Below are 24,927 nucleotides of genomic sequence, written 5' to 3' on the forward strand. Positions count from 1 at the left end.
CCCCTGACCTTCTGAGATTTCTGGCAGGAAACCCCAGTCTCGTGGCACCAGTACTTCTTTCCTGCCCCAGAACCCACAGCCCTTCCAGAAAGAAAAGCTCCATTTCCTCTGAGTTCCCAGCCCCGTGAACTCGGCCTTTGTTGCTAAAGTATTACCAGAGACGGCCGGTGTGTGGTTACCACTTCTTGCCCATCAGATGCTGGTGAATGGCGCCACCCAGCTCTGGGGGCATGACATGGGGGCAGCAGGCACTGAAGTCTGCACTTCTGTGATCACCTGGAAGCGTCCCTGACACCCAGGCTGCCCACAGGTGCTGAGTGAGACCCCACACGCAGGATGAGAAAGAGCTCATTTTATTGGGAACGGGGCGCTGGACCACAGGCTCCCACACAGGTGCTCCGGGAGGTGCACAGTGCACAGCACGTGTTGCTGGGGGATCAGCTGGGGTGGGCACCTTCCCCAGCCGCCTCCCTCCAAGGGGTTGGGCTTCGCCAACCATCTTCTTAAAGGTAACTAGTCTGCTAGAGATAAAGCCCCTCGGGGGTGCCTTCCTGTTTTTTATAGAGAACATTTTCTTTAGATTTTTTGAAGTCTTCATTTGTTACTTTCATTCTGCGTTCTCTCAAGGCCATCAGACCAGCTTCTGTACAGATTGCCTGTAGAAACAACAGTATATTCAGAAGTGCAATACTTGTTTATTCTAACAATTCAGAGAGCTACTTTGTAATAAGGTACGACACTCCAGATTTTAAATAATGTGTTAAGCACCCTAGTAATTTTCTCTCTGAGCTGGCTTAGACCAGAGTGATCGAGGAGGAGGACTGGCCACGAGGTAAGGCCCCACGGTCCTGTACTGGCTCAGGGGCCAGCCAGTCGTGTGGCCTGGCAGCTCCGTTTCTGTCAAAGGGAGTAATGTTTCCAAGAAACAGATGAAATCATGCCCGGGAATTTGGAGGTAACAGAGTGTGTATCTGCTTCATTTACCTACAGTTATAGGAGGTAACAGAGTGTGTATCTACTTCATTTACCTACGGTTACAGGAGGACACCTATTCTGGTTAAATACTGTCCGTCTCAGTCTACTATTCACTTTATTATATGTATCTTTTCAATAATTACTTGCCAAAAAGTGAAAACAGAGCCCATGCAACATGATGTATAAAAACCCAGTCCTGGCACTGAGGTATCTGTTTGGTCATGGCCACAGGCCACGTCAAATGGTTCAGGCAGAAAAGAAAGATAAAGCAAATGGGTAAAATGCTAACATTTCGTAAACTGAAAGATGGGTGAATAGCTGTTTACTATTCTTGCAGCTTTTCTGAAGGCTTAAAAATTTTCAAAGTAAAAAAAGTCAGTGCAAAATTAAATTTTTGTTTTAAGTGGAGGAGACACTACTTAGCTCAACAGACGCCGAGGACATGCAGTCCAGCGCAGGCGCTGCACGGAAAGCCCCGGGTCTGCCGTCCCGTCCCCAGCTAACCACGGTGCGTCCACGCTCGGTGCTGCCAGGCCTCGCACTAGTCTGGTCATCTGGGAAGGCCCGGGTGTGATGAACCAAGAGGTACGGTGGGCCCAGGCTCTCACCTTGATGTCGGCACCCGAGAGGTCATCTTTAGCCATGATCAGGTCATCCAACGTCACGTCATCAGCCAGCGTCATTCTGCTCGTGTGGATCTGAAAGATGCGCTTCTTGGTCTTTTCGTCGGGCAGGGGGAACTCGATTTTCCTGTCAATGCGGCCTGCAGGTGAAAAGGGTTCAGGGGCGGCCGTGTGCAGCCCCAGGCTCTGCCGGCTCAGGGAGAGACCTGGGCCACGCACACACGCAGTTTCACTGTCGTCTGGGAAGGGAGGTCCAAATCTCAAAAAGTGAACATTCACCTTTGTAGTTGGTAAGTTTCTATGTTTGGATTCATCTGTTTAAAAGAAATCCTCTCTGCTACCTTCAGAAATGAGTGTGAGCAACGGTTCCTGAACGGCGTGTTCAGTGCAAAAGGATGCAAGAGCAAGCAAATTAGCTGCTGCTGCTTTGGGGCTAAATGAATGTAAGAAATGAAAAACTATCATATGAATTATTTCTTTGAGGAAAAAGTTCTTGAGGCTTAAAAGGGAGTATGTAGAAAAGAAAACATGTAAAATTAGAATTCAAAGAGCCACCCTGGGCAGACATTACCATGCTCTTCCCTACACTCTTAGGGAGACAGGTTTAAGTTATTCTAAATTTCAGTGCAGCATCTGCCTTCACGTGTATCGTTTTATAATCCCCCAGAGCGCACTTAACACACACACAGACTCTCCGTGATGAAACAAAAGCAAACCTGACCAGGTCTGATAAGTGCTGGATCCAAAGTTTCTATTCGGTTTGTGGCCATGATAACTTTCACGTCCCCTCTGGAGTCAAATCCATCCAACTGGTTCAACAGTTCCAACATCGTTCGCTGAATTTCTCTTTCACCCCCAGAATTTGAGTCGTATCTTTGGAAAAGAGAAGGAATGAAGATGCAACTGATCTGCTAAAAGGAATTACAATCACCCCTCAGCATTCCTGTCCCAACCCGTATGTATGTCCTATCCTCAACAGCCCAGTCACGCAGCTCATCACGGTCTTGGTAGCAGTCTTCACGCCCACAGTTGTATCACTTACTCTGTCTCAAGTGTGGTGTCCCCCAACCTGAGCTCCTCCAGGTACTATGTCCCCTGGCACAGAGCAGAGGTTCAAGAAATGGTCACTGTGTGACTAACCTCCAGACTCACAGCCACCCCAGACCGGGGAGAGCAGAGCTGGAGCGTCCTCAGAGAGGAGCTACGTGGTTTTCACCTCTGAAGGACACAACGCAGCTAAAACAAGGTCTACCTTTTAGTCCCAATGGCATCGATTTCATCAATAAACACAATGGACGGTGCGTGTTCTTCAGCAACGCGAAACAACTCCCGGACCAGTTTGGGCCCGTCGCCGAGGTACTTCTGAATAAGCTCAGAGCCAACCACTCTCAAGAAAGTGGCCGAGGTTTGGTTTGCTACTGCTTTGGCTAATAAGGTTTTACCTATTTTAGATTGAAAAAGACAAAGGGGGGAAAAACTTCAAGTGGTGTTTAAACTTACAAACTGTCATTACCCCCGTAAATGGACATTACAAATGGGCGGATACACTCAGGTGCCTGCACATTCTGTCCTCCCAGGCCCTCCGGTGCAGGCGACCCCCAGCACAGACCCCCTTGGGTACATGGTTTTAAGTCAATCAGATGAACTCTCCTCTGCAGTTTACATACCAACAAACTGTTAAGTCCTGGACACACACTTACACAGGTGAATTTATGGCACTGTGAACCCAGTATCTCTATTTTCACCTTCATGCACTTGTGTACTGATATTATACTTAGTACCCACAGACCAGGAGAAGGAACCTCAGCTGCACGGCACAGGGCATCTTTGAACCGTGGTTCTGCACCACGGCTCTGATGCGCAACCACTCCAAATCATCTCAGGGATGGGCCAGCCATCATTATTTTTTAAAGCTCCCAAGTGATTCCCATGTGCCAAAGTTTTTTTCTTATAAGCTACTTTTCATAGACTCACATCGCTCACAAACATTTGAAGGTATTAGGTTTTATAGCACAGATATCCAGTATGTTGGCATACAGCAGGTCTTGGGAACTGTAAATGTTTCGCACTGAGCAGGCAGGTATTTTGGGAGGAGGGTCTACTTGCTGTAATCCACACGACTGTTTGGACCACATTAACCAAGTGCAGTCTACAATTTCAAGTCTAAGTTCAGTTCATGGTGGTTTTTGTTTTTGTTTTTTGAGTGAGAGAAAAACATTGCTTTGTGTCCCACTCATTTATACACTCACTGGTTGTTTCTTTTTGTATGCCCTGACCTGGGATTGAACCCACAACCCTGGCATATCCAAACGACGCTCTAAGCAACTGAGCTAGCGAGTCAGGGCCTCCTAGTCCATCTCTTATACAGATATATATGTCTATGTAATAGGTGTTTCCAGAGGAGATGCTTACTCAAAAATTCCAAAGTGCTGCTCCAAGCACCCTGTTTGAAACTACGCACGTGTGGCACCCTCACTCACCAGGTGACTGTAACTCACTAATGCTGCTGTTCAGAGGGGGACCGAGTGCCTGGAGAGCTCGGACACACAGCACACATACCTGTGCCAGGTGGGCCATAGAGAATGACCCCCTTAGGGGGCTTTATACCCATCTCCTCGTAATATTCAGGGTGAGTAAGAGGAAGCTCCACAGATTCCTACAGAAAACAAACATCAGGTAAGCATGAGAGGCTTGCTTTCTTACTGAAATCACCGTCGGATTCGCGGGCTGGCATCATGAGTGTGCCTCACTTTCAACAAAAATAAACGAAAACTTCACTTGCTCTCCTTAGAGGAGACGTGCTTGATGTCACTAGCAGCAAGGACATTCTCAAGAGGACCTCTGTCTTGCTGGAGCGCCCTGCACCTGCCCCTCTCCTTATCAGCACCCCATTTCCAGTGCTCTCTGTTAGAAGTCAGCCCTGAACAGCCTTCAAGCACGTCTTCAGCAAATGCATCTTTAAAAAGCTAAAATCCACCCTTTTCAGACTGATCTCTAGACAAGAGCTGGAAAAAGTCTCTGGTTGCTGTCACCACCCAGGCCACTGCCCAGCTGTTGAGGTCACCCAGGCAGATTTGTGACAGCTCTGCCTTCTCTACAGACGAAAGAACCTGTGAAGGACTGGCCCGCAGCCATCCTGAATAGTCACTTCCCTGGGGCCGGGGCCAGGTTCCAGACCCCACCACTGTCGGCCTGGGCCACTCACCCACCCTGCCCCACAGGTCACTGCTGAGGGCAGCACAAGGGGAACATCACATATTCACTAGGGAACCATTAAACATTCCATGTGAGGAGTACTACGCTGCAGCTGCTTTGAGAACTACACCTCAGTTCTCACACGTCTTAGTTCTTGAACAACTCAGTTCTTGACCAAGGTTTTCACAGAAAAGACGTCTTGGTCACCTTAACCAGACTCCAGGTCGTGCTGACACCTGTATGATCAGCCACGCATCTCTCAGGAGACAAAGGAGACTGAGTTTTCGAACAAACTGCTTCCCCAAATTTGTGCAACAAATTAAGTTCGAGAATGGGGGGTTCCACTGTGACACAGAAAGTACTGTTACTCTACGACCTAACTCAGCTGTCACAAACAGAAAACACCACACTGGCCGGCTCTGAGTTACTGCTCTGACCAATGAAGAAAACAAAACACGCAAAAGAGCTTGAGTGAGACCGCAGCAGGAAACCGGAGGTCTAAAACCAAGTGCCGGTTCCCAGAAATACCTTGATTTCCTGGATTTGGTTGTCCAACCCCCCGATGTCGGCGTAGGTCTCCTGCGGGGCCTTTTCCACCTTCATCACCGTGACCAAGGGGTCTGTGTCGTCCATCAGCACCCCTATCACGGCATGCACCTAACCGGGAACATGACGCTTTGCTGTCGGGATGCATGGATCACACGGTTCGTTACAACCAAGCAACGCCGACCACAGGGTGAGTGTGGGGAAGCTCTCCTTCCACAGGACGGGGGCGGGGCTGAGGGAAGCAAGCTTTCTGAGCCTCCACTCACCTTGTGGTTGAGCAGGACGGAGCAGCCTGGTTCCAGCAGGTCCTTGTCCACAAAGGAAAGAATGCTGACGTAGTGTTCTGAGCCCACAGATGTAGACACAATGGCGTGATTATCATCGATGATCTCTTCCAAGGTTCCTACGGACATCGGGGTCCCCCTCAGATCGTCCACCTTCGATCTCTCTTCCTATGGAAGCGTTTGCCGAGAAGGAAAAGCAGGTTAGACCTGAAGCGCAGGTGGTGTGGAGAGCTCGCCGGATTCACAAAACAGCCGGTGCTTTTAAAAGGCAGTTCAAATTCAAAACAGCCCGAAAGGTGCACCTGCTGAATATCCCTCACTCACGGACAGTTTTAGGTTTAAGCAGAATTCAATTTGTAAAAATGAGTTACAGTAACTTCTCAATTTACCTCTTGCTTTTCTTCTAAAGGCTTCATCTGTTCCTGATTTCTAATGAATTCTTCCTCCATGAGAAGATAATCTTTAATTCTCTCCAACTTCAGTAATTTTAACCGGCACTGAGTGTGAGGCGTCACTGTATTTTAAAAAAAATGAAGTTTTATTGTCCCTGAAGCTTGAAGTTGGCAATTAATTCAGTTTTTTCTTAAGAAAAAGAAGACTTAAAATACGTTTACTTTAGACAGACTCTGAACAGTTTCAAAGTTTGGAGACCCTAATTAAGCAGGTGCCTAAATGCAAAGGGTCAGGATTTTGGCAGTTACAAGCCAGCCTATAAAAATGGGGATGAGGTCTACGACCAAACAACTGATGTGTAATGAATATACTAACTGAATAGTGTGTGTGTGTGTGTGTGTGTGTGTGTGTGTAAAAAAAAAAATCACAGATCCAAAAAACAGTTTGTTTTGGCTTATCACTTCCCACAGTGCTAATAAAAATGTGCACACGTGCTGTTCAGCCAGCACACCTTGTTGCACACTAGCTGTAACACACGTTCCATCATACGACTATGAAACGTTAGGGATGTTAACATGCAGAAACATTTTTTCCCCACACTCTTGGGCTGTTTCTTTTGGCTTGACTTCTTACATTTTACAGGAATTTTTACTTTTTTAAAGAAAAGATTTATTTTTAAAGAGGGGAAGGGAGGAAGAAAAAGGGAGAGAAACACCGATGTGTGGCTGCCTCTCATATGCCCCCTGCTGGGGACCTGGCTCACAACCCAGGCATGTGCCCTGACTGGGAATTGAACTGGCAGCCATTTGGTTCACAGGCTGGCGCTCAATTCACTGAACCACATCAGCCAGGGTGGAATTTTAAAATTTATACAAGTAACCCTGTCACTATTTTCTCTTATGGTATTGGGTTTCTTGACTTCAAAAGGTCTCTCCTCCCCTAAGGTTCATGAATTTATTCCTGAGTTTTCATTACTTATTTTCAGATGTATACCTATAATCCATCTGGCAAAAAGCAGGGGGTCTATTATCATTTTCTTTCAATAGCAAAGGACGCCAGCCATTTACATTAAATAACCTATCCTCTTTCCACAGAACTAAAACATCAGCTTTACCATATATTAATTATCCGTGTAACCTGACTTTGTTTTTGAACTTTCAGTGATCTGATTTATTCTTTTTTTTTTAAGATTTTATTTATTTTTTACTTTTAGACAGAGGGGAAGGGAGGGAGAGAGACAGAAACATCAGTGTGTGGTTGCCTCTCATTAGGCCTCCACTGGCAACTGGCCTGTAACCCAGGCACGTGCCCTGACTGGGAATCGAACTGGTGATCCTTTGGTTCACAGCCTGCATGCTCAATCCACTGAGCTACACCAGCCAGGGCTGATTTATTCTTTTTAATACCATACCGATTCATTACAGTAGATTGATGGCACATTTTTTACTGTCTGAGTCCTTTCTTAACCAAGTAGTATTTAAAAAATTATTTCATCTAAGCAGGAAGGGACCTGTTTAGACAGTGGTGGGCAAGGTACTTGAGCTGAAGCCTAAAGGGGTGGGAAGCAGGCGGGCGGCCATGGGGAGGGCGGGGAAGAATATTCTGAAGCAGGGCGCAAGGCCCAACGTGCAGAGGAGCCAAAGAGAACAAGGCCATGGGCATGACCAGCAGAGGGTGTGGTGGGGCTGAAGATGGCCTCGTGGGCTGGGCCAGGTCACCTAGTTTGAGTTTTATTCTACGTTTTATATATATATATATAAATAAATATGAATAAATATAAATATATATATTTATATTTTTATTTATATTTTTATTTATATTTATATTTATATAAATGCACTTCCAAGTTACTCAAGCTCAGCCTGGGTTTTCTAATTCAAAACTGTACTTTTGAGGAACTGGTTAAAGCTTCTTAAAGTGAGACGGTTGAAACCAAAGTATAGCTCTGATTCCTACCTAGAGAAACGCTCCACTAAGAGAGAGAATACAGCCATGGAGCTACAGCTTCAACCACACCCCTGTTTCGGTTTGTACGTGGACCTCTAATTACAATGCACAGTCGCTTCCCCTGGGGATCAGAGACAGCTAGGAAGAGCCATGTGGTTACCCAGTGGCAGTTTGCTGGCAGCATCGGGCCCCTTGGTTTTCTTCTTCTTTTTCCCCACCCTAGTTGGTACGGGAGGTTCGTACTTCTTTTTCTTGTCCTTGAGTTTTCAGAACAGCAGGGGGAAAACAATCACACAAGTCACATTAAAACACAGGCTCATGTCTGTAGGACTACTGTCCATTTCCAGATGATACAATTTTTCTTATCTTTTAGGATGCTATTAAAAACTGTCTTAAAAACGAAGTTTTACATTCCTGCAATTTTAACATGTGAATGTAATCAATTTCTTTTTATAATATACAATGATAGATTTTTTCAATAAAGAACAGAGAGGTTAGAATTGAGTTAAATGCCCAAAGTTTGTGCTGCTATAACTTGAGACAGTTCTTCACATCCCAGGATTTTACACTAAAGTTGCAAGCAGTTTATTTCATCATCTCTATAATGTGTAAATTACTTTTACACATTTAAAATCATTAATAATCTTTTTAAAACCATGTAAAAGGTACTGACTATAGCTGTAGGCCAGGCTGGTTAAATAACTACAGCATCATTTATTTTGCATTTTAAGATTCGTGAATCCCAAAGGACCCAGCTGAGACCGATGACACTCCCCACATGTGCTCACATCACCAATACCTCTGGCTCTTGATTTACCTTGTCATCCTTCTTGCCACCTCCGGGACCATGACCACCACTCTGACTTTGACCCTGAAGGTGGGGGTGGGTGGGAAGAGGTATAAGTTCAGAATTGATCACTTGAATATCTTTCTTATTTCCCTGAGATTCTAAGACACTAGAATGTCCCCCTCATTTTAACATTTCTGAACCCAAGGTGTACTTGGAGTCAATGAACGCATTTAGTCTGGCAGAATTTTTTTTTCCCTGAAAAGCTGTGAGTGCTCAATGGTACTTGAAACTGATTGCATCTTAAACCAAGGACAACTCCATCAACAAACAGAAATGATTAACGTGTACCGTAATGAGGCAAGATTCTACACCCTCCCCACTTCTTGAGGGGAAGGTACAGAGTTTCGTGTTCTTTCATCTAAAACTCCCTGAGGCCACCTAAAGTGTATTTGTGAAATTAGGCCATGAAAGCTAAATCATTTTCCCTTTTCAACAATTAAATTATTCAATCATTTACTCCTTACTAAGATCCAGGAGACTCCTTTCAACAGCAAGTTACACACCTACCATCCCTAAAGCCTGGAGCTCTCAGGTACGTCTCCTCTCCTCTCCTCACCGGAAAAGCTGAATCACCTTAAGGTATCAAGAACTTGAGTGCATTGGAGTTCCAGTCAAGATGGAGGTGTAGGCAGAAACCCTTCACTTCCTCACACAACCAAAAGGAAGACAACGACAAATCTAAAACAATAAAACAACCAGAAGTGCCAGAAAATCAAAGTGCATGAACTCCGACAACCAAGGAGTTAAAGAAGCATTCACCACACCGACAGCACAACGAAGTGGCAAAGAGGGTTGTCTCTCCTGGGCGAACACTAAGGCCCCGGCCCCCAACATAACAGGCACACCAAGACAAAGAAAAATGGCCCAAATGAAAGAACGGATCAAAATTCCAGCAAAAGAGCTAAGCAATGAGGAGATAGCCAACCTATCAGATGCAGAGTTCAAAGCACTAGTAATCAGGATGCTCACAGAACTGATTGAGCTTGGTCACAAATGGAAGGAACAGAGAGGCTACCCAAAGTGAAATAAAGCAAAGGAAGTCCAGGAAGCCCAGAGAGTCTCAAAGAAGTTGGACCCAAGGAAGCGCACACCAAGACACATTGTTAATTAAATCACCCATGATTAAAGATAAAGAATCTTAAAAACAGCAAGAGAAAAGGAGACAGTTACCTACAAAGGAGTTCCCATAAGACTTTCAGCTGATTTCTCAAAAGAAACATTACAGGCAACAAGGGTCTGGAAAGAAGTATTCCAAGTCATGAAAGGCAAGGACATACATCCAAGATTGATCTATCCAGCAAAGCTATCATTTAGGATGGGAGGGCAGATAAAATGCTTCCCAGATAAGGTCAAGTTAATAAAGGAGTTCATCATCACCAAGCCTTTATGAAATGCCAAAGGGACTTATCTAAGAAACAGAAGAAGATAAAAAACTAAGAACAGTAAAATGACAACAAACTCACAACTATCAACAACTGAACTAAGGAAGGAAGGAAACAAAAACTAAGCAAACAACTAGAACAGGAATAGAACCAGAGAAATGGAGATCACCTGGAGGGTTTTCATGGCGAGGGGGAGGGAGAAGATGGGAGGTAGAAAGGTACAGGGAATAAGCAGCATAATTGGTAGGCATAAAATAGATGGGGAGAGGTTCAGAGTGGTACAGGAAACAGAGAGGTCAAAGAACTTACATGTATGACCCATGGACATGAACTAAGGGGGGAGGCTGGAGGGTTGGGGGATGCAGGACAGAGGGGGAATAAAGGGGGGAAATTGGAAAAACTGTCATAGTATAATCATTACAATACACTTTAAAAAAGAACTTAAGTTCATTAATAATAGGCTTCAGTGGGATTTCTGATTTTAAAAGACCTTTCGGTTACAGGACAATGCTTACCACAGAGCAATGTCTCAGAAATGAGAGCATTTTAAACAAGTTAACAGTGAACGCTCCTGATTGGGGGCCTTCTCAGACCCCTCAAATCGCCTCTACACAGGCACCTCTATCAAGACAACCACATCACAGTCGTCTACAAGAGTCAAAGTTACATGCATGTCCCCACATGCAGGCTTCTTAAAACTGTGGTTTATCCTGAAGGTAACTAAGGGCTCTGAGAAATTTGGGGAAACAGCTGTACTGCAACAGACTGTCCAAATTATGGGTCTTTACCAGTTACTTACAACTCCTAGGAAATCTGCTGTTGGCCGGGGCAGCTCAGGCTTGCGGGTGCTTACTTTGTGCCCAAGTCTGTACTAGACACTCTCCTTCACTGTCACTGACTCCACAGTCCTTCAAGGTCGGGTTCATTATTCCCACTTTCTGGGTGAGGAACTACAACAAACCTATGGCCTTAGCTGCACCCAGGTTTGAATTCTGGTCCCACCACTAACAGGCTAGGTGACCTCGGTAAGTGGGATCACCTGCCTGAGCCTTGGTGTCCTTAACTGGAAAGCGTGGATGACACTAGCTCCTATCTGTTACCGAAAATGAAGTAGCACACAGAAACCACTTAGTATTTACAAGACTCACAGTAACTGCTCCCCGAGATTGTACTATCGGTGAGTAAGAAGTGCCAGGCCCAGGATTTTGTCGGTCTGGTTACAGATCTGGCCGCTGAAACAAGTCCGCTCTGCCCCAGCACACACCTGTGGGTGCTCGCGCTCCCTCACTCTCTCTCGTCTGCCCGACCTCTGTTCCGGTCATCTGGAACAACCCGCGCCAGTCAGCACGCCATCGTATCTGATCTGGGCTCAGCCTCCCAACTGAGATCCCCACGTCCAGTTTCTCCCCCCACCAATGCAACTCTCTCCTCCTCAAACAAATAGCCGTTCCTTTAATTCTCCTTAAAAACCATCACCTGTGCCCTAGCATTAACGGTGTGACTGACATCCAATCACTTTAGCTCAGCACCTCGGCCATTGCCCAACTGGCTGCAGGCTCAACTGCTTTGCAGATAAACTTTCTCAGGAGCCTTTGAGTCCAGCCCCACCAAGGATGTTTTCCTGAACGATCCCAAACTTCTTTAGGTCTGGGGCACGCTACATGCCTGATGTTTCTCAGTCTCAGTGAACAAATGCACCCATTGTCGAGCCAGACTACACGCCAAGCAATGTGCTGAACATGCTCGGGTTGTAATCTCCTTAATTCTTACAGGCACTGGCATCACCTCTAATTTACACAGAAGAACACTAAGGCCCAGAGAAGGAACGCGTGTTGTCACAAAGCGCGCCAGAGACATAGCCAGGAGTCACACGCCCGTCCACCGGCCACCAGGATCTGCGTGTCTCCAGGGCAGGGCCATCCGAGTCCAGCACAGCAAAGGCTCCAGGAAAGACCCATGGGGCTCGTGCTCTCACACAGCCGCCTACGGTGTCTCTCTTTCCTCCCTGACCAAGTGAAGATCAGAATGACCTCAAAGGACTGTTGTGAGAAAAAAGAGAACATGCCGGAAAAGCGCCTGACATGTCCTTAGCGTAACCCCCCCTAAGTCCTTATAACACCTACGTGGCTACGTTGCCGGGCCTTGCCGTTCACCACACAGGCCAAGCAGTCCCTTCTCCTTCAGATACGCGCTTCTGTCTCACTGTATTCAGCTGCGTTCAAATCTCCCCTCCAGCGAGCCACCCTCCCCGTGCCACGCTTTTCTACACAACAGCCATATAGCCACGGCCACTCCATCTCTCTCATCCAGACATCACGTTCCTTCTCTATTTCTGGCTGCCTTACCTAGAACGTAAGCCTCACGAAGGCAGAGACCGTCAATCACGCTCAACCCCTACATCCTCCGTGCCTACAACGGAGCCTGCCCCATCCTCCAAAGGGCAGGTGCTCAGTAAACCCTTGTTTAGTGAACTAAAGAATAAACGCCAGCTGTTTTTACTGTTACTAATGCACCACAGGGCCTCTCCCTCCGATTTCCACCGGTCCTAAAAGCGTCAGTCTCCAAGGCCTCCTTCCAACGCCCCGCTCTCCCCGGCTCAATTCGAACGAATCCCTCCCTCTGGTCACCCATCCCTCCACCTGAGAGGCTCCGACAGAAAAGAGTTCGTCCCAGGTACTTGGGGCGGCTCCCACTGAAACAACCCGCACCGGTCAGCAGAGCCCCGGTTGGCGGAGGCGCAAAGCCGGGGGACCTGACTCGCCCCGGGGCCCCACTGGTCCGTCTGAGGCAGCCTCTGCGCCGGCCCGGACCCCCCGAACAAGGCCCTCTGGTCGGCCACGGCCCGCGGTAAACTTGAACACCGTCTCTCGGGGCCTCCTTGCCCCAAGGAGACTCAGCCGGCGGGGAAGCGGGTGGGCCGAGTGCCTCGGGAAGCCACCTCATTCCCTCGTTTCGGGGCGCTCGAACCCCGTCACAGCCCGACCACCAGCCAAAACCCTTAGTCACTCACCATTTTGACTCGGCTGCGGGAGCCGCCGCTGCAGGAAGTGCAGGCGCACCGTCGATTGTCAGAAGCGGAAACTGCCGAGGGCCGCTACGGAGGCCGGGAGGAGCCAAACCCCGCACGGACGGCGCGCGCTCCCGCGGTTCCTGCAGGGGTGGGGCGCGTTGGCGCAATGGTATCTGGTAATAAGCGAACCTTGTAAATATTTTACTTGAGAAAAAATTTCTGAATCGCAGCAATTAGACTGTCGTCAACGACTTAAGACAACAGTCTCAACTGTCAGAGAATTAAGTAATTGTGAAAATATAAAATACGTGCAAAAACCATAACTGGGAAGAACTTTCCTTATTTATTGCTCCAAGAACTGAAATGGCATTCGGAACTGTGAGGCTGAGTTACACTTTTGCATCAACACTTAAGTTATTATTTGATCTCTGGCATTAACCCGCACAACTGAGGGTATTTCTTTGTCTAACAAGTTAGCTAAATTTGTTTTTCTTCCGAATGACTTGTGGCTTCTGATGATGCCAAATGTCTTAAGTCCTCATTTTGCATCTAGTTGGTACCGTTCCTCATTTATCACACCCACCAGGACTTCGGGAAGATAGCAAGCATCCCCTTGTTCTCTGGAAACTTCCACCGCGGGTTCACAAAAGGCTGCATCTTGCTGAGCTGCAGAGATGGATTTTTTTTTTTCTGTTCCAGATTAATGTAAGCATTTTAATCGTTGCATCTAGTTCGCTAAAAATATTTTACTAATAAACACACGCCAGGCACACAAGACACCACCAGCAAAATACTGTACTAGAAAGCCCTGGCCCCTCGGACCTTCACTAACAAATCCGGCGCCTGCAGGACACTTGACGTGATGCGGGTGAGGGGCAAGGCGACGCCCAGGAACGGTGAAGGTTATGTCTAGGTGTCACATTCAAAGACATGCAGCCTAATTATCAGAACTTAAGAACATTTGCATTCTGAAGGACGAGCATGAAGAGGTGCCCTCTGAAAGCTGAGCGAAACGTGCACGTTTCTTCTCCCGATGGCTGACTCTCTCAGTGCTGCATACCCAGCTGACAGCCACCTCTGCAACACTCCCTCTGGCAACTTTCAACCTCCCCAGGTGCCTTGTGGCCCAAACCATCGTTCTGCCTGCCTCCCGGCTTTCTCTTAGCGATTCACTATGTAAATAGACTTCACTTCCCTGCTCTCCTATGTTTTACCTACATTTTACCAGTTTCTTGGATTTCCCTAACCAAAGGGGTACAGGAACTGACCGAATCATGGACCCAATCTTTCTGCCTTAGAAAGGAGGGGTGGAGTTGGTTTCCCAGGGCGGTGCCAACCCTGATGGGACCCTTAGGAAAGGTGAGGGGCAGCTTTGGATCGTCAGGACGATGAGGGACGTGACTGGCATTTGGGTGTAGGGTGGACGAGGACCCCATGAGCCTGATGGTCCCGAACAATGAAACATCCGTATTTGGTATGACTTTCAAGTGTCTTCCCCCGGGGCACCTTGTAGTGGAAAAAACTACGCATGATGATCAGAGCCTAGAAACAGACTCTTTTCAACCATGAACTTTTTCTTCTCAAGGCTTGATTTCTGCTGTCAGACAAAAGCCTCAGGGAAGGGTTTTAACCTCGCTTAGATGTTGGTGGGAAAGGAAGTTCAGCACCTGGGGAGGAAGACTCAGTCATAGGAACTTATGACAGTGGAGGGCAGAGCGGAGAGGAAGGGGCAGAATGTGGCAAGTGGTGGGAGCTCAGGACGAGCCTGGGGACTGGACAGGGCAGGCCCAGGGACAGTGCCGTGCGGCGCGAGGGACACTGGCCCCAGTCAGAGGCAGGGGTCAGCTTCTGGCCTTTTCTTTACCCGGATGTGTGGCCGTGGGTAAGTCCCACCCCTCACTGGGCCTTCCTCAATATCCTTACCTTAAAAAGAAATCTTAAAAATTATAATGAGGAGGGAGTAGGGTGGGTGGAGGTGGACGAGCATATAGGAGGGATAAATGGTAATGGAAAAATAAATAAACAATAATAAATAATAAATGATATATAATAAATATAAATTGATAAAATAACAATATTAAAACTATATGATAAAAAAGACTAATTTCTTCAAGTTAGAGACTATCCGCAATCAACCTTTGCATGCTCTACAAAGTGGATGCTTGGCAAACAGCAGCAGAATGAACTGGATCAGTAAGAAGTGTTCCTCGCTGAAAGGAAGCATCAAGCATACGGTAGAAAAGCCAAAATATGGTTCCTGCCGCTCGGTTATCCCACAGATATTTATTAAACCAGTACGATGTGCTAGGCGCTGAGGATTTATATCAAGAAGACAACAAGCTTAACCCTCCAAAAACATACAGTTTAGTGTGGTGCTTACAATTCCACACTCTTAAAACATCAAGGTAATAAGGGAAGTAGAAGGGACAGAATCCTTGATAAACCCATTTAGAAGTGGGTCTTTTTCTATCACAAAAGTGAAGGAACAGTCTGGCAGCTCCTCAAAAGGTTGAGCATGGAGTTACCCTCCGGCCCAGCAATTCTACTTGTCGGTGTACACCTGAGCCAAAGACAAAGGTGTGTCCAATGTGACCTGCACGTGGAAGTTCACAGCAGCTTCACTCATCAAAAAGTTTTTTGGGTTTTTTAATGAGTACAATGGAGTATTATTCAGAGGTAAAAGCAACAGAGTCTGCTACATATAACATGAACAAACCTTGAAAAGATGTTCAGTGAAAGAAGCCAGTCACGGGAGACCACATGGCATGAGCTTCCGTTCGCGTGAAACATCCAGAATAGGTTAAGTCAGTGGAGATGGGAGGTAGTTTGGCGGTTTCCCTGGGGAGGGAGGGGGTTGGGGAATGACAGCTGACGGGTAGGGGGCTCCTTTGGGGGTGAAGAGAATGCTACAGAATTTCCCGTGGCGATGGCCGGTCTACCTGTGCATACAGGTTGCCTCGGGAGTCCAAAAGCAGAGTGGGCCTCTGAAACCTTTTCTAAACCGATGTGGCGTAAAGCGAAGAAATGATTGCCTTAGCACACATGGTGCTATTTTCGCCTTTTTCCCCTAAAAGCAAGAATCCTTTTCGGATTTTCTCTAGTTGGTGAAAACAGATCCTAATGTAGGACTTTTGTCAATGTGAAGCGGCTGTACAGTGAACTTTCGAAAAGCAGGGCACAGCTGTTTACTAAAAAACATTGACTAGCACACTTAAAAAAGGTAGATTGTGTGGCTATGCATTATATCTCAATAAAGCTGCTATATTTACATAAAAGAGAGGGAGGGGTGGTGTCGTCCAATGGTTAAGGGCAGAGCATCTGAGGCCAGCTGCCTGGGTTCGATCCCCAGCTTGGCACCCGTGTCACGTCGGTGTGTGGCCCCAGGCGTGAGTTTCTCCACCTGCAAATCGGGTGTGCCGAGACACCCCAGTAGTGGAACCACAGTGCTTGTTAAGAAGTTACAACAGTGCCTGGCATATCGGAAGCATGACACAAGTTTGTTAAATAATTTTTTAAGATTTTATTTACTTTTTAAAAATATATTTTATTGATTGTACTATTACAGTTGTCCCATTTCCCCCTCTTCATTCCCCTCCACCCTGCATACCCCCTCCCACCCACATTCCCCTCCTTTAGTTCATGTCCATGTGTTATTCGTTCTTTAGCTTCTACATTTCCCACACTACTCTTGCCCTCCCCCTATTTTCTCCCCACCGTCTATGCTACTTACTCTCTGTACCTTTCACCCCCCTCTTCCTCCCACTCCCCTGCTGCTAACCCTCCCCGTGATCTCCATTTCTGTGGTTCTGTTCCTGTTCTAGTGGTTTGCTTAGTTTGTTTCTGTTTTTGTTTTAGGTGTGGCTGTTAATAATTGTGAGTTTGCTGTCATTTTACTGTACATGTTTTTTATCTTCTTTTTCTTAGATAAGTCCCTTAAGATTTCACATAATAAGGGCTTGGTGATGATGAACTCCTTGAACTTGATTTATCTGGGAAGCACTTTATCTGCCCTTCCATTCTAAATGAAAGCTTTGTTGGATAAAGCAATCTTGGATGTAGGTCCTCACCTTTCATGACTTGGAATACTTCTTTCTAGCCCCTTCTTGCCTGCAAGGTCTCTCTTGAGAAATCCGCTGACAGTCTGATGGGGACTATTTTGTAGGTGACTGTCTCTTTATCTCTTGCTGCTTCTAGGATTCTCTCCTTCATTTTAATCTTGGCTAATATAATTATGATGTGCCTTGGTGTGTTCCTCCTTGGGTCCACTTTTTTTTGGACTCTCTGAGCTTCCTGAACTTCCTGGAAATCTATTTCCTTTGCCAGATTGGGAAGTTATCTTTTATTATTTGTTCAAATAAGTTTTCCACTTGTTGCTCTTCCTATTCCCTTTCTGGTATCCCTATAATTCGCATGCATGTTGGAACATTTAAAGATGTCCTGGAGGTTCCTAAACCTCTCATTTTTTAAAATTCTTGTTTCTTCATTCTTTTCTGTTTGGTTGTTTCTTTCTTCCTTCTGGTCCACTCCATTGATTTGAGTCCCAGTTTTCTTCCCATCATTATTGGTTCCCTGTGCATTTTCCTTCATTCCACTTAGCACAGCCTTCATTTTTTCATCTAATTTATGACCAAATTCAACCAGTTCTGTGAGCATCCTGATCACCAGTGCTTTGAACTGCACATCTGATAGGATGGCTATCTTGTGGCTGTTTACTTGTATTTGCTGTGGAGCTTTGTCCTTCCGTTTGGGCCATTTTTTTTGGGGTCTTGATGCACCTGTTACATAGTGAGGGGTGGAGCCTTAGGTGTTCACCGGGTGGGGCAACCCATGTTGCTGGGTTGTGACCTCTGTGTGTGGGGGCAGGGTCAGAGAGGGAACAATGGCACTTACTCCACTCTCTCTTGGATTTCAGTCCCCTCTGCTGCTTCCCCCAAGCAAACTGGGCCTTTCTGGTGCTGGTTCCTGGGTGGGTGGGCTTGTGTACGTTCTAGGACCCTGTGGGTCTCTCCAACAAACTCTCCTGTGAGGCTGGAAGTCTCTCCCGGCACCTCAGCCCCCACAGGTGTTTTCAATCGGTGTTTTGAGGCTTTATTTCCCTGTGCTGGGACCCTGGGTTGCGCGGTCTGACTGCGCTTCACAGTCGCTGCCTTGCTGGGTCTGCCAACTGCCACCTCGCACCCGGGGTCTGCCAGCCGCGGCCTGTGTGCCTGGGGTCCAGCTGCTGCGGTCTTGCACGCCTGGGGTGCTTTTCGCACCCATGCCACAGCTTTTTGTGCTGCGACCCCTCTCTGCTCAGCCGCCTGGCTCCACCCCCGCTTACTGGTCTGGATGAATGTGTCTGTTTTATCTCTTTGGTTGTCCAACTTCCATACAGTTCAATTTTCTGTCAGTTCTGGTTATTATTTTGTTTCTAAATTGTTGTTCTTATTTTGGTTGTGCAAGGAGGCAGAGTGTGTCTACCTACGCCTCCATCTTGGCTGGAACTGTTAAATAATTTTTTAAATGAAGCATTTTGGTAAACAACTTGGAGTTTCAACATTTGCCACCAGAAATAACCCCCAGTCTTAGGGCTCTGTGTCTAGTGATTGTGTGCAGTTCAGATACTCACCAGCAGAGGGAGCCACACACCCAAAATAGTGCACAATGGCCGTCACAGAAGTTCCTTATGGGGCAGTCCTTGCTCTTCGGTTCCCAAAAAGCTTTGACTCCCTTCTTTCTTACTGCGGCCCTGGAGCCCTTCACCTGGGGAAGCCTGGTGGATCTACTTGCTGGCATCTCTGTGGCCACCCACCCTGTCCAGGCTGCACCTGGCGGGCCCACCCGCGCAGGAGGGAGACTGGCCCTGCCAGAGGCCCTCTTGGTGCTGTAACCAAAGCATCCCACTGCCCTCGGACCCCGAGTCACCAGGGATCCCTTTCCCCCTCGTTTCTGTTCCCCATCAGTTCCCCTGGACATGGGATCCCCAAAGATAACTACAGCCAGAAACTTAGATTCCACTGCACTTGCCAAGTGCCCACTGACTCCCCAGACATCAGCTCGAGGGCCCACCGTGGAGCTTCGAGTTTGCTGTGTTACTCTCATTTTGCAGATGAGAAATTGGGGCCCAGAGACATTAAACGACCTGCTCGAGAGCACACCCTGACAGGCACTCGTGTCTAACTGAGACACTCCGGTTCCCAGCCTTCATTTTCACCGCCCTTTTGTCTCAAAAAACCCACAGGGGTCTGGGGCTGGGAGGCCCCCTGACATTCTGCTTCTGCAGCTTCCCACCCAGGTGTCCAGTGACCCGGCCAGCCCCTGGGGACCCCTTGACCACCACTTGGGGACATCTCTGTGTGGCTTCCTCCACTTAAACACTGTAGGGACCCTAGGGTTGGAATGAAGGTTATTTTAAGCTGAAAAGATTTGAGATTCAACAGATGCAGAAACAATCCTTCTGGGAGCTCCTCTTCGCTGACTTAGCAGCAGCTACTGGGACACGAGGCCACCGTGAATCCCTTGCGGGGCGGTGTCCCAGCGGAGAGGCGTGGGGTGAGCTGGCCTGGAATTCCCTCTCCGGTGGGTTATGGCTCCGAAGGACACAGAAACCCTGCTTATGCTGCCTAGACAAACATCGTCACAAAGTTTCTTACCTTCCACTAGGTCTAAAAATCTGTCTTTTTTTATCACCACCAATTTGTTCTTCCCTTAGAGGTCCTTCCCCCCCCCCATTTCCCTGCTGGTGTATAAAAACCCTCTAAGATGAACCATTTATGGAACAAACTGCCTGTTTCTTTTGTGAGCTCCAGGTGCATATTAAAAAAAACCCTTTTCTCCTGTTAACATGTTACTTGTCAGCTTAAACCTCATGTCCCCAGTCAATACACCTAAGAGAGTGGAAGGAAAGTTCTTCCTGTCCCACAACACCATCCACCCAGGACACCTGGTCCCTGACCCTCACACCTGATCCTGGCCATGGCCGTATCTCCTCATCCTTCTCTCTGGGACTTATTACGAGTAGTGGAAGCTGGGTGACCTTGAGCAAATCACTTGACCTCTCTGAGCCTCAGTTTCCTTCCTGTAAGGTTAGATGTTAAATGAGAAAATGCACACTAGTCCACACCAGGCTCTGGAAGGTCTGTCAGGTTGGAGAGCCAGGACTCTGAGGAGCTGGCTGGCAGGCTCTCCAGGGCTCGTATACAGGGCAGGGCAAAAGTAGGTTTACAGTTGTTCGTATGGAAAATAACACAATAATTAATAAATAATAATGCAAGAATAAACTCTGTTTCATGTACTCAAATATGAACCTACTTTTGTTCCACTCCTTAGAGGGGATTATTGTTACTTATCATCTCTCCAGCCGCTCCTCCCGTATCACCCAGCCTTTAGCCAAACTGCGCTCCTTCCGGATTCTTGCCCATGCCCTGGGATTCCTACCTCCTGGTCTCTACTCACACTTCTCACTCTGCACTAGCCACCGAACTCCTCCCCAGCCTTCAAAACCCATCCGAATGCCTCCTGCCAACAAAGCTTTTCCTGACCCCCCTGAAGGCCATGCTCCTGCCCTCCTTTCTTAGTAAGGCCTATTCACCCACTGACTCAGTTATGGCGATTGTATATCTCTCATCCTCTTTCTGGGCCTGGAAGCTTTTAGAGTAGCAGATACAGAACCATATCTGTTTCGTATCTGTCCTGGGCTCTGTGTGTGGTTCAGTGGCTTGTGTATGGGGGAAATGCAAGGGACTTCCTAGAAAATGGAACTGAGATCATGGAGGGACAGGTGCAAGCAGCCCAGTGTCTGAGGCGCCGTCACTGTCTGCCTGAACTTGAACACCGGGCCAGCGGGGCCACCCAGCAGTGACTGCAGGCCCGGTCAGCCCGCAGGCTTCCCCCAGCTCCCAGCAGGAATCAGCCACACGGTGGGGGAAGCCCTTGTGGAGGTAAGATCGTGTGCAGTTTGTTAACAGGCATGTTCACCAAATGTCAAAGCGTGGCTTTCTCTGTCTCTGCAAAGCCTGCTCGACAGAGCAAGCTCTCTGGGGAGATGCAGCAGGCGGCCTTGGAGCAGCTGAAAAGCCAGCTGCCGGGAAGATTCCAGCCAAGCAGCCGCCAGCAGCAGTGGGCTAATTGGTGGGGTCCCAGTTGCAGCGTTAATAGTAAACATTACCCCCAAGGTGCCTGAGCAGTGAGCTGACATGAGACAGCTGAGGGACAGAGAGGGGTGAGCGAAGTCCTGCCGGTCACAGGGCTCGGGCTCCTTCTCCACCCTGCGAGGGATCTGGGGCTGCATGGCTGGGCATATGCCCACTGGATTTCAGGGGGCTGTCCTGGAGCACTTACTGAGCACCTGCTGTATACGTGCACATTAGCTCAGGGATTAGAGAACCTGGCTCTACCATTTGTAGGATGACAACCAATTTTGTCTCATTTCTTCAACTGTGATATGGGGACAATGATGGTGACAGCAATGACAGTTTCTACAGTTAACTCCTCACTTAATGTTCTCAACAGGTTCTCAGAAACTGTGACTTTAAGCAAAACACTGCAAAACAAAGCCAACTTCACCATAGGCTGGTTGGTATGAGTAAGAGTGGCGTCCCTATGACATATTTCTGGTCACAAAACATCACCTAACTCCGAAATAAAGACCCCAAACCCTTCTCATATGAGACACTGAAATAGACGTAAGCTCTACACACATTTGAGAAAGATGAATAAAAACAAGTACGATACTGGTTTTCCAACCTTGCTTTAGCTCAGGATCGTGGGGGTTCTGAGCCTGTCCTGCAAGCTCAGGGCACCGCGCTGGACGCACCCCGGACAGGACGCCCCGTCCCGCAGGATGTGCACGGGTGTGTGTGCACGCACTCACTGGCACTGGCGCAGGCAGAGCAAACGCACGTGTTCACCTCCCGAGCACACCTTCGGGATGTGGGAGGACACCGGAGGACGCAGAGAGAACGCACGTGGACGTGGGGACGGTGCGCAGCCACGCTGACCGTGGCCCCACCCCCGGAATTGTTTTTTTTCTTGTCGATGTTATAACAGAGCGACGTTGAACAAAGTGACATTATTTGGGGACCCGATGTATCTGATGAGCACTTTCAGTGTGCCAGGCTCTCTTCCCAGAGCTTTCCAGCCACTGGTCATATCCAGGCCTCCCGACAGCCCAAAATATGGAACCTGCAGAGAGAAAAGCACGGCGCAGAGGATGTGCTGGTGTTCGCATAGAGCCCCTCCCCCAGTTCATGTCCTTCCCAGAACCTCAGACTGTGACCTTACTCAGTTATTTAAAAGTGGGGTCAGTGCAGATGTGATTGGTTACTTTGGGTGGGTCAAGACTGGGATTAATATGTGAGTAGGATGGGCCCTTAACCCAGGACGACTGGCATCTCAGTAAAAAGAGGAGTCCTAGCCCGCAGAACTGCGGGGCAATACCTTTCTGTTGTTTCTGGGCTCTCAGTTAAAGGGACTTACCTAAGGAAAAGAAGATCCAGGACTATGCACAGTAAAATGACAAAAACTCACAACTGTCCACAACCGAACCTAAAAAAACAAACGGAGCAAGCAACTAGAACAGGAACAGAATCACAGAAATGGAGATCACATGGAGGGTCGTCAGTGAGGAGGGGGCGGGGAGAGAATGGGGAAAAGGTACAGGGAGTAAGAAGCATAAATGGTAGGCACAGAATAGGCAGGGAGGTTAAGAATAGTACAGGAAATGGAGAAGCCAAAGAACTTATATGTAAGACCCATGGACATGGACTGGGGAGAGGGGGGCTGCAGGTGGGAGGGGGTGCAGGGCAGAGGGGAATAAAATGGGGGGAATGGGACAACTGTAATAGCATAATCAGTAAAATATATACTTTTTAAAAAGACAGTCAGTTTGTGGCACTTTGTTCCAGCAGCTTTAGGAAACTAACCCAGAGAGGTTAAGTAACTTGCCCAAGGCTGCACAGCACGGAGGCAGAGCCCCTGGGATTCCAGAGACCTGGTGATGAGCAATTCCTCTTTAATGAATGAGTCGGTTGTGTAAATCAGTGCCTGGATCAGAGCAAGAGCTGAACGAGCACCATTATGGTTACTGTTGTCAACAATTATCCATTGTCGTGGGCTTGCTCCCTCCTCCTCACACTCCGTGGGGTTGACGCGAGGGTCACGAAGCCGATGAGTGTCTTGGTGTCACTCGAGATCCAGACAACGAGAATCACATTATCCTTAACGTTAGCAGAGACAATGAGGAGAAGAGAAAGGACAGGTAATGTTTCTCCACAACCCACCGAGGGGCGTTTGGTTAAAGCGGCACCGGCTCATCTAGATGAGAGGGAGGAGGAAAGTCGGCAGCTCTGCTGTCTTCGGAAGGGAACTTGAGACCTCCCTGCTGCGTCATTTATGTCACCAGATGCTGCCACGTACAAGGCACGAGGGAGGGAAGGATGTCCCCCCCGAACTCACCTTTGGCCACGTGACTTGGCAGCTGCCCTCGCTTCCACGGGTGGTGCATCGTTCCCTGCCTTTGACTTTGGGCAGACCACGTGACTTACATTGCTCCATAGAACGGGAGGAAGTGACGGTATGCTTAATCTTTTGAGTGTCCACCGGCCCTCTGGTGCCTCTGCCACTGCCGTGAGAAGAACGTTCCAGGGCAGCTTGCCGATCCCGGAGGAGGATGAGAGACCCCGGGAGCAGAGCCGCCTCCATCAGCGAGCCCACCCTGCATCAGCGAGCCCAGCTGCAGACCAGTGAGTAAAATCAACGCTCACTGTCATTTGCCACGGAAGTTCTGATTTTGTTTGCTATGAGGTATGACTGTAGCCAAAGCAAACTGATGCCATCTCCCCACCAAGGACTTCCTCCCTTATAGACCCAGGTCTGCAAGGGATGCTCCAGTCACCTAGAGCTCTGACCCACAGTGAGACTCAAAGAGCAGTGAAGGAGTCCCCTCAAGCTGCCACGGGGGTTTAGGGGTAGAGTATATTGTCACACGGTGGCACCTAATGACTATACGACCTTAGACTATACTAACTTCCTTAAATCTCTGTCTCATGTTTTCATCTGACATGGAAATGAAAATACGTTCCCCTTGGAAATGATTTGAGCTTTCAAGGAAACGGTCTAGCATAGCACCCGGAACATAGTAATGTCAGTAAGTGTTAGTTCCCTAACAAATGAAGTATTTGGAGGCCTCACACTGGACTTGACCTTGAGAACTCTTGTTCCATTAGCTCTGCTGGGACTGAGTCCTCATTCCACACTAATTGGATTAGTGGCAACTGGCAGAAATGAGGAGACAAGTGGGTTAACAGGTTAAATTAGTTTAAAATCAGAAGTGAAGTGAAAGGCAGAGCCCAATCTCTAGAAGAGGAGGCAAGATTATTTTTAACGGAGTGTAGCCAGTGTCAGGGGCGTGTTTCTGTCTGTGAGATGCTTGGGGCCCAGGGGAAGGATGTCTGCCTGCAGACCCAGGGAGCCCTTCATTCAAGACCAGGAAAGCCTGGGCCCTTCACCTTGCCCGCTCTCCCTGATGCACCTGTGCGGCATGACGAGGTTAAAGAACAGTTAGCCGTTGGAGGCAGGGGCACGACCTCAGGCAGGTTAGCGACCTCTCCGGGCCTCTGCCTCCTCACCTGCGTCACAGTGCAGGTGAGGGGAGGGCCAGACACCGCCCTGCACCGTAGTGTTTAGGACGGTGGCCGCTGGCATTGCCATCTGTGGGCCAGGCCAGGCCAGGCCGTGGTCTCTT

The 24,927-nt window shown here is 48.1% G+C and overlaps 1 protein-coding gene and 1 long non-coding RNA gene across 2 annotated transcripts; both read right to left on the bottom strand.

The window, feature by feature from the left end:
- Positions 1-337: 337 nt before the first annotated feature.
- Positions 338-13,297, bottom strand: PSMC1 (proteasome 26S subunit, ATPase 1). The gene is made up of 11 exons (XM_037130218.2): positions 13,206-13,297; positions 8,781-8,834; positions 8,124-8,220; positions 6,013-6,137; positions 5,606-5,791; positions 5,322-5,450; positions 4,158-4,254; positions 2,851-3,040; positions 2,320-2,471; positions 1,584-1,738; positions 338-656 (listed from the first exon to the last, which is right to left on the bottom strand). The coding sequence occupies exons 1-11, from the start codon at positions 13,206-13,208 to the stop codon at positions 522-524; spliced, it is 1,323 nt and encodes a 440-aa protein (XP_036986113.1). The 5' UTR covers positions 13,209-13,297; the 3' UTR covers positions 338-521.
- An 8,770-nt stretch (positions 13,298-22,067) lies between these two features.
- LOC119037943 (uncharacterized) lies at positions 22,068-23,890 on the bottom strand. The gene is made up of 3 exons (XR_005080321.2): positions 23,108-23,890; positions 22,662-22,730; positions 22,068-22,367 (listed from the first exon to the last, which is right to left on the bottom strand). It is a non-coding gene; the product is annotated as an uncharacterized LOC119037943 (long non-coding RNA).
- Between the last annotated feature and the right edge of the window lie 1,037 nt (positions 23,891-24,927).

Source organism: Artibeus jamaicensis, unplaced genomic scaffold, assembly GCF_021234435.1.
Source record: "Artibeus jamaicensis isolate MK-2021 breed Jamaican fruit bat unplaced genomic scaffold, CSHL_Jam_final contig_444, whole genome shotgun sequence".
Classification (NCBI taxonomy): domain Eukaryota; kingdom Metazoa; phylum Chordata; class Mammalia; order Chiroptera; family Phyllostomidae; genus Artibeus; species Artibeus jamaicensis.

Coding starts and splice junctions, on each gene's coding strand:
- PSMC1 (XM_037130218.2), bottom strand. Junction 3,041..4,157: donor CTATGGCCCACCTGGCACAG/GTATGTGTGCTG, acceptor AATCTAAAATAG/GTAAAACCTTATTAGCCAAA. Junction 2,472..2,850: donor GATGCCATTGGGACTAAAAG/GTAGACCTTGTT, acceptor TCTTTTCCAAAG/ATACGACTCAAATTCTGGGG.